Raw genomic sequence first — 9,740 nt, forward strand, 5'->3', positions numbered from 1 at the left:
GGTTGTAGCAGCACAAATACAATGGGAGATTTGAGAACATTTGCAAATTCCACTTTGTAATTGCCTCTTCTTCATTACACAAAATGATGTGCTGTCTTACAGAGCTGTATCTGGAGCTATACCACAGTTACAACTGTGTAAGACAACACATCGTTTTGTGTACCTAGAGCTATACCAAGCGATATTTTTAGGATACATTACTTTCATTAAGAAATACTACTTGCATTATGAATACCTAAACAAACAATATAGTAATTACTGTTAATTGTCAAACACAATTGTTTAAGAGGTATACTGGTCTCATCCTATTCTCTCTTCTTCTCTAAGACCTTCTGACACTTGAATAGTAGATTTGTGAAAATTTATGCTCTTTTGGGTTTTTTTCGCCTCTTCTTTGCTGCAGATGAAAAACACTTACTGAAACAATTTTCCCTCATTTGTCATTTTCAGCCTTTCTAAATAACATGTAAAAGATTTGATTCCATATTTAAAGTTTTAAGTCTTCACATCATATGTCAGTTGAACAGGTTTGTAAAATCTGGAATTTGGGTAGATAGAAAAGGGAACATATGCCATTATGTACAAACGTGAATCTCTTAATTATCATGGGTATTATGACAGGTTTGTGGCGATATGCAGTTTAACACATTGAATTTTTAAAGGTGAAATGAATAGAAGGGTAAGACTGAACTGATTTCTATTTACTTAAGTCCAAGGTAGGTGATGGTTCATCTCACCAACTGTAGGAAAAGTTTAAAAATGGAGAAAGCTTGGGAAGCAGTTTTCTAATACCTCAGAGGAGATTACTGAGAAGATAGAGATTTTTTTGTTGACATAAATGATGCAAAAATAGGGGAGGCCCCACCTGGGTATAAGAAAAGTATTTTCACTATAAGGGCAGTTAAACATTGGAACAGGTTGCCTAGAGAAGTTGTAGAATATCTGTACTTGGTGGTTTTCAAGACACAAATCGACAAAGTCCTATGTACCTAAATCTGAATTTCGTCTGATGTTCATTTGAGCAGTAGGTTGGACTAGGTTGCCTCCCAAAGTCCTTTTGAACTTGAATGATTTTATGATCCTGATTCAGGCATTTTATGCTAGTTCATTTTTACTATTAATGACTATAACTATTTTTCACTGGTGTGATTTTTTTTTTTTTTTAATCCCCTGTTAAATTAGAATTGCAATTCAGTTGTTTTGGTTTTTTTTTACAAGCGATCTGTTTTTTTCTTAAGCAACAAGTGAGCAAGCAAATACAATTTTAATGGTTTCCTTGTTAATATGTGAAACTATGTAACTGGATACTGTGGGATATTAAGAATGTGATTTGATACCTCATTTGACCAGACAAACTTAAATAATAATGCCAGTGTGTTATATCATACCTATAATACATAAAACTAGTGTAATTTAGTAACTGGAGCCTAACTGGAACATTCCAGGCTTACATATGGCATAAATATGAAGAGCATTCACATACAAATACTAAAGCTAGAACAACCACAAATACAAAGTCAGCCACTTTGTAGCTTAGGTGGAAAAGTTTTTTAATGCCCTAATTTACTGACACAGAAAAGAGTGCACAGGCATATTCAGTTTTACGTTAGGTACATTTGTGACAGTATATTGTTCAATTTGCTATGTCTGTAGGTTTTTAAAATATTTTTTTGACTGTTTTGTTTGCCTTTCTTTGAAGGTTTCCCAATGAGTGGATCATGATGAACATACTTTAGGGACTTGCCATAGTATGGCTGCTTCTCGATCTACTCGTGTTACAAGATCTACAGTGGGTTTAAATGGTTTGGATGAAAATTTTTGTGGTAGAACATTAAGAAACCGTAGTATTGCTCATCCAGAGGAAGTTTCACCCCATCCTCAAATACGATCAAGGTCACCAAAGAAGAGGCCAGAGTCTGTGCAAACTCAGAAGGGAAGTAATGGTGGAAGAACTACTGATTTGAAACAGCAGAGTGCTCGGGAATCTTGGGTGAGCCCTAGGAAGAGAGGGCTGTCTACTTCAGAAAAAGATAATGTTGATAAACAAACTGTGGAAAATTGTGAAAAAAAACAAGCAGAACCTGTTTCACCAGTTTTGAAAAGAGTTAAGCGCTGTCTACGTTCAGAGGCACCCAACAGTTCAGAAGAAGACTTGCCCACTAAAACAGAGAAGGAATCATTGGAGCATAAAAGCTTAGTGTCGGACAATGATGCAGTCTCCACAGGGACTAAGCGAGCTTGTCGATGTCTTATATTGGATGATTGTGACAAAAGGGAAGTTAAAAAGGTGAATGTCTGTGCAGAAGGATTTAATAATTCTCCAATAGTTGATGAGATTGCAGGCTATCAGACTGTCAATGGAATTGGTGAGAGAGACTCAAATTCTCTTAACTGTGATGACTGTCAGCTTGATGGGAACACTAAGCAAAACAGTGCTGGTTCCTGTATGCTCAAGGACAAAACAGTAGCAGAAAATGGAAATTCATTTGCCCATTCTTCATTGTTGCTTAATAGCAGCAAGGAGGACAGTGTTGTAGACCATTATGTGCCTTGCACAAATTCTCAAGAGCAGGTAAAGTTAGAGGACCACAAAATAATAAATGACTGCTTGCCTGAGGAGCATGCTAATCAGGCAGATGAGCCAGCTACAGGGTCCTTTTCTGAAATCCAGTCATCTTTGTTAAGGGATTCAGAGGAGGAGGTAGATGTTGTAGGAGATAGTAGTGCCTCTAAGGAACAGTGTGCTGAAAACACCAATAGCAACCCGAATACTCATCATGACAGTGCATCAATCTCAGGTGAACCTGAACCACATTCTTCAGTGCTGGACTGTGTTTCGGCTCAAATGACACCTTTGTCGGAACTTCAAGAACACAGATATACATTGAGAACTTCACCACGAAGGGCTGCCCCTGCCAGAAGTAGCCCTACTAAAAATAACTCTCCTTGTAGAGAAAATGGACAGATTGAGGAAAGTAATCTTAGTCCCACTGAAAAGAATGTACCTGTAGGTATAAATAATATCAATGGATCTCCCAAAAATTCAGAAGAATTTAAACAGAATGAAAAAGAGAGAAATTGTAATACGGGAGATCATGGGAGTGATGGACTAAGAAAGCCACTTTCTGAGGCTAGGCTTGTTTCTGGATATGTACCATCTGCCAAAGAGAGTGCCAACATCCACACTGCAGAGGATGATGAGGAAGAGCCTGATGTGTATTACTTTGAATCAGATCATGTGGCATTGAAACACAACAAAGAGTATGTGTAACTATGGTAACCATGAATTCTGCTTTTGTTTCTTACCAAAAATATATAAATTATTATGTATTTAAAGTTCTCTCACAAAAAATTAAGTGCTTTATAATTTTCATACTCTTCAGTCTTCATTTCTCTTCCTTGTTTCTACCCCAAGCAAAATTAAACTCTATTTAATATGCAGTATGGTACAGCAATGTGCTTTATACATTTCTAGCAGTATGAATTCTTTAGCCAGAAATGGTTTTGTTTTTTGGTTTGTTTTTTTTTGTTTGTTTGTTTTTTTTTTTAAACACATCTGTTGTCTCTTTTCTCTAAAAAAAACTAGCTGGAAACAAACCCAAAGGACTTGTAACCCTTAATTAGAGTTCAGTTATTTATCAGCATATCCGGTAGGCAGAGCACATATGGCTTATGAAGTTATCATTCTGTTGTACATAGAATTTAAGATTAGGTACCTATTTTCAAAGTGTCATGAGAAAGACTTTACTTACTTATTGTGTTAAGGAAGATAAGTTGATCAAATGCAGTGATTTGAGAACTTTCTCCAGAGTAAATGATGTCTACATTGCTGTTTATATTCATTGAATGTAAATGTATACACTTTCTAATTATTATTAGAAAAGAGCACTAAGTTGTTTTTATATTTATCATCTGAATGTCTGTAAGTAGACCTAGGTAGTCACATTTGTGGTAACTGTGAAATAGATTCTTGAAACAAAAGGGAAATTTTTTCAGTGAAGAAAGTTTACATGGAGAAAATTTGCCTTCAAATGATAGGTTGGGCCAGAGTTTTTATTGCACAGTCTTTGTAATGCTGTTTTGACTTCCATGTTTTGCTGTTCAGTAGATGTTCTACCTTTTGTTGTGAGTACTGAAAGGCCAAATGCCAATGATCTTCAATTTGCTTCATATGAATCACAGAATGGTCGGGGTTGGAAGGGACCTCTGGAGATCATCTAGCCCACCCCCCCTGCCAAAGCAGGTTCATCTAGAGCGAGTTGCACAGGACGGCATCCAGGCGGAAAAAAAAAAGGTTTTAGCAGAATTTTTTTCACTGATTAGTCAGATGCAAAGAATTCCAGGGTTCCCAGGCTGTCAGATGAAGGCTATTTGCTTTGCCTGTGATATTTCTGGCTAAGCAAAATATGCTGGTCTTCTACTTATCAGATCTTCAAATGGTACACAGCTTTGTTTTTCTGTCCTTCGTCAGTTTATGATTAAACTTGTCTTTATGGATGATTTTTTCTCTGGTTTATATTTATATTCTCTTAAAAGCCAATTTAGAGAGACATCAGCATCATGGCTAGGTTGAGGAGACAAGATTTCTCCAAGAAGGCATTAATATCATTCTTTGGACATTCCACAGTGGAAAAAAAAGATATATTCCTCTGTGTTGTAGAAGCAATTTGATATGTCTATAAACTTACATTATTTCTTGTTACACAGCTTGATGACATACACATTCATACAGCGGATTTTCACTTTCCAAGATATTATTGTTACATTGATAAAATATGAATATACTGAAGCCTTCAACAGCTATTGATAAGACTTGCTAAAAAAACCCCAACTAAATGTAGATTGTGGTATTTTTGCATAAATTTTGTTGCTTTTTGAATGTTTTTGTGTTTAAACAACATTCATATCTTAATATCTCTGGGAAAACGGATTATATAATAGGAAAAATAATCATCACAGAAAGTAAATTATGGAATATTATTATTCAGAGAGAAGGCTGAAATGATGCATGTTCCACAACCTCTTTAATAAAATAGATCCCTCCTACAAAGACAGATCCAAGATGTCTAAACTGAAATTCAGTTATCAATTATCGCAACATAGACATTCATGTAGATAATCATCTAGAGGGTTGTATAATTATAACGTATTGTTAATGTTAATTTTTATGGTATTACACACACAATTTGAATGTTTGTGTATTATGATTCCTCTTGGGAAAATATGGTTTGATGCATATTTGTGAATTTTGCTTATATGTTCTAGCTCAGAAGCCTTTGCATTCCATCTTGAGATATTTTCATCAAAACTGAACTTGTTGATTTAAATCTTTTTGCAGTGCTTAATTTTATGTGCTGTGCTTAGTGTTTTGCATATGTCTTTCCTTAGGAGTTTCTCATGTCTCTCTGCTGTAACTTTTTATAGTTTAATTCTTTCTTACAGTGCAGTAGCTTACTTTAATTTTCTGTCTTATGCAGTATTTTATTCTCTGAACATTTTTGCCTTTGCCCATTCATTTAGTGCCTTTTTTGCTTCTTCTCTCTTTGGAGATTTGTGATGTTTGCCAGGTATTGGGTTGCAAGAGAGAAAATTTTAGTTTAACGCTTCACTCTGAGTTCTAGATGAAAATGTAATTGAGGAATTGAGTTTTCATGTGCACATAATACATTATACAGTGTATTTCTAAGATCCTGTAAACTGTGATTAGCTTTGTAGGGACCACTTAGGCCTGTAGGTAAGCCCACTAAAATACATGAATTATGCATGAGCACTTGCCTACAGGCGTCAGTTGCAGGAGTCAGGACCTTACATTTTTTCAGTAAATAGGTATTTTCATCTATCTTTGGTTTCATTTATTACTTTATAATATTTAAAATTGTAATAGCTGTACTGAGATTTAAACTGAAGACAGATTAAAATGAAGTATTTTAATACATCTCTTAAAACTCAGTCTTATGGATTCTTACCTACTATTGTATTGTTGCAGAAGCCCTGGAAAGACAGAGTACCATGTAGAGTTGTACAATCACATTTAGTATTTAATTGACAATTCATAGTAATACTGTTAATGTCTTTGGATGCACTTTTAATATTACATGATTGTGAGAAAGAGAAGAAGCACGTGTGGCATTTCCTGTGGTACAGGTTTTGTGTTTTATTCAGTCACATATGTTTCTGCCTAATGAATCAGATTAAAACAATTCTTTATAAAAATTATCTTACTGCACTTGCCATATTAGAAGAGGGTCTGGTGCACCTTGCCATACTAATTATTTGAGAACTGCCTTAAACAGAATCTGCTGAAGGTGTAGCTCTTAACATAATCCTATTGAACCATGGTTTTTTTCCTTAACTGGATGATAATTAGTATTACAAATTAAACTACCGTTCATTAATATATTTTAAGATAATATCTCCATGTCTTATCTTCATATATATTGGGTAAGAATAAAAATACTGCATCAGTTTTGCAATTTATCCTCGTATATTCAGATATATGTTTTGGAATTAAGGTCAAATTTATCACACAGTATGGATTTATTTTAATATATAGATAAGTCAGATCATCTAACATTCCTTTATGGTGTTGTAGCTATGAGTAGCTAATACTGTAGATTAAATGATCCTGCTGTATTATGTTCAAGGACACCTTTGTCATTTTCCTATGAGACACAGCAGTTTTACTGTGAGGAGACTTTGGTTGTTCCGTTGTTTCATCTTAAGGAATAAAGGGAATTGGTATAAATCAAGTAAATCAAGTTACGTTTTTGGTAGTACCAGTTTTAATCCATACTGGGGTCAGGATTGTTACAAGGTGGCAACTATTTTGTAAACGTGTAACCTCTGGGTACTTTATAGAGTATGTCATGGACATAGAAGAATTGATCATGTATCCACTTTTAGTGTTGAAGAATAATAGAAGTTTTTTTTTTTTAAGTGCCTATATGCTATATATATTAGATTACAGTGTGTTTTAATTTATCCTTTGTTCCACACAAGAGTAATGTAGCATACACTGATATTTTTCTTAAACTACCTGTTAATGTGTAACTTACTTAAACATATGCAATATTGGTGCTTTCTTCAAAAGGTAGTTTCAACTGTCTGATAGGTTGGTCTGTGTTCCCAGTAAGTAAAAAATTAAATTTGCTTTAAGTAAAAAGCTCATTTCATGTAGAAGTTGAATACTGCAACTAGTTAACCTACAAAATAGAAATATAATGGAAATCAATCAGAAACTTCTGATAGGAGTTTCTGATCAACTGCAGTTTCATATTGCAGATAATTGTTTTATTAAAACATGTTGCAGTAGTGTAATGGGTATATGACTGCATTTGTTAATGAAATCCTAATTATATTTTACACCAGCTTAGAATATTAAGTATTTTGAAAATTGTTTACTGCCAGCATTATTATTTTATTATGTTTTATAAGATCATTTCTATTTATAAATACTTATCAATGGAAAAGTTATAAGTGATGTAGAGTTATTGCAGGACTAAAGATTAAGGTTTAGTTAAGAGTATTTTTATTATAATAGAATAATATTTTATAATTACACAAATATTCAATAAACACTAAATAAGAGTTCTTAATTTGCAAGAGATAATGCCTTGGGCCTGTGCTGCATCTCCTTTTCTCTCTCTACTAACAGGCTTACTCTAGGAGCCATTAAATGTCAAGTACATTTGTCAGATTTGTTTTTCTGTCTCTGAACATAGTTATCTTGCTGTCAACCACAGCAAAATCCTGGTGAACAGCACTATCAGACATAGTGCATTCCTCCTTTAAATAGTGCATCCTGTGGAAAACAAAGGTCGTTTCCTTTCAGATTTGTGTCCCTTGCTCCTTGAATTCTCTTCTCTCCTGATTTGCTTGATACCTGCTTTTCTTTTTCTGCCTATGCTCTCACCTGCAAGAGTCCTCTGTTGCAGCATGCTGTCGTGGAGGGGGGAGCGTGAGCTCCAGCGCAGAGCTGCTTCCCTGCTGGTTGGCTTGGCTGTGCGTGTGGATGTGTGTGCTGATGGATTGACCAGAGAATGTGAAGAGTAATGGCTGAATTCTGCTTGCCTTTCTCTTGTGGAAACAGTAGTCATGGTCTCTCCTCCTTCCCAAACTGCCAGTTGCTAGAGAATATACAGGAACTCAACTTGTCTTTCCAAATTCTTTGATCAATATGGATCAAAAATCATGGGGGAAAAAAATGCACAAATTAAAATAAAACTAAACACAAAACTACTTTTTTAATACAGAAAAAGGTAGAAAATTATTTTCCCCACCTGTTCGTTTGGAAATGCTTACCCTGTCTAAGGATTCTCATTAGTAAAGTCATCTAAACTGGAAAATTAAATATTAGTATATAATAAAGATTGGTTTGAGGTGTAGGAAATATAAGTTGAAAAAAATATCAAATGCCATAGGAAATTCATGGTCTCAATTTAAAAAAAGAGAGACAAAGCCAGGAAAAGATGGGGTAGTAATGTGTTCACCCAGCACAGCTGTGTGGAGTGTAAGGCTCTGGCTGTGGGTTTGGCTGTGCACACAAGGGACACTTAACAAAACGGACGTGGTAAAGTGTGGTTGTACCAGTTATACCAATGCAATGTGGGACAAGGAGTAAGTTCTATTAACATAATTGCCTACTTGATAGAGATGTACAAGTATTTCACTAAAAGATTAGTAAGCACAATGATTCCACCAAGAAAACAAGAACATGACTGACATATGCCATGACAACGTGGGTATCTTTTGATTTTAACTAACCTAGCTTGAAATGATAACTCCATTACCAGTCTTAAGTATTTGTTCTGTTCTTGCATGAAGTAAGTCTTACATCTCCATCATGAACCACAAAATTGACTGGCAGTGTATTTTAGAAAGGAATTGTACAAGCAGTACATATTAATGCTTTTTTAAGTTTCAGCAGTAAGTTCCAATCAAGACAGGTGTTTCTTTGATGCTGAAAAGCAACTTAGATGCTATTTTGAGAAGAGGAGAGATCCTACTTTTTGGTTTCCTTTAAATTTTTTTCTTGGTAGGAATAGCCAGCTGTTTTTAAATTTTTAATTATTGGACATTTTTATTTTGCTTTGCATAGTTCAAGGTGAAGAGCTGTTGTTTTGTGTAACAACCTTTGAAAGTTTAATGCTTCCTAAGCCAAGGACCAACTGTGTTTGCCCATGGTTTATTATAGTGCATACTAATAAAAATAGTCATTTTACTCATTTTCTTCTTTATTTCTAACTTTTCTTCCCCTTCCATACCCAAAAAACATTGAGTGAATAATTCTGTGTATTGCTTTTAGAACATTCAGCTTCTCATGATTGCATATCATTCTTGTAATCCAGTTATAGTCTTCGGATGTTACCTTAGCAGAATACTTGAGGGAATCCATTAATTCGTTCCTACAGCAAGAATATCCACCTGATTAATTGAAGGGTTTCTTCCTTGGGTTTTAGCGAACACCTGTGTAAACCAACATAGGGTGGGTTGAAGGAGTTCAGTGATCAGTGTTGTCAGCTTTCTCGGATTTTTTTTGTTCAGACGGTTTCTGTAGAGTTGGGTCAGTTTCATGGTCACGCAGGTTGCTCCTATTTTGTTGCTGGAAGAAGGCCCCTGCTGAGTGGTTGCTTTCCCCAACATCTTTTTAGAGAATTTCTCAGTGGAGATACTGGAGGAATCTGTGTGGTATTTTCTCTTGTGAGCATTCTCATTGGAGATGGTGAGAAGAGAGGGGAAAG

The 9,740-nt window shown here is 35.1% G+C and overlaps 1 protein-coding gene across 1 annotated transcript in view; it reads left to right on the top strand.

Annotated features, from left to right (window-relative positions):
• The first annotated feature begins 1,738 nt into the window (after positions 1–1,738).
• Positions 1,739–9,740, top strand: part of ZZZ3 (zinc finger ZZ-type containing 3) — a 30,813-nt gene continuing 22,811 nt past the window's right edge. The window contains exon 1 of the mRNA XM_010174418.2: positions 1,739–3,261. Within this exon, the coding sequence (XP_010172720.1) occupies positions 1,751–3,261 (1,511 nt within the window). The 5' untranslated portion in view covers positions 1,739–1,750. The remainder of the gene's footprint in view (positions 3,262–9,740) is intronic.

This window comes from Antrostomus carolinensis, unplaced genomic scaffold, assembly GCF_000700745.2.
Source record: "Antrostomus carolinensis isolate BGI_N321 unplaced genomic scaffold, ASM70074v2 scaffold14128, whole genome shotgun sequence".
NCBI lineage: Eukaryota > Metazoa > Chordata > Aves > Caprimulgiformes > Caprimulgidae > Antrostomus > Antrostomus carolinensis.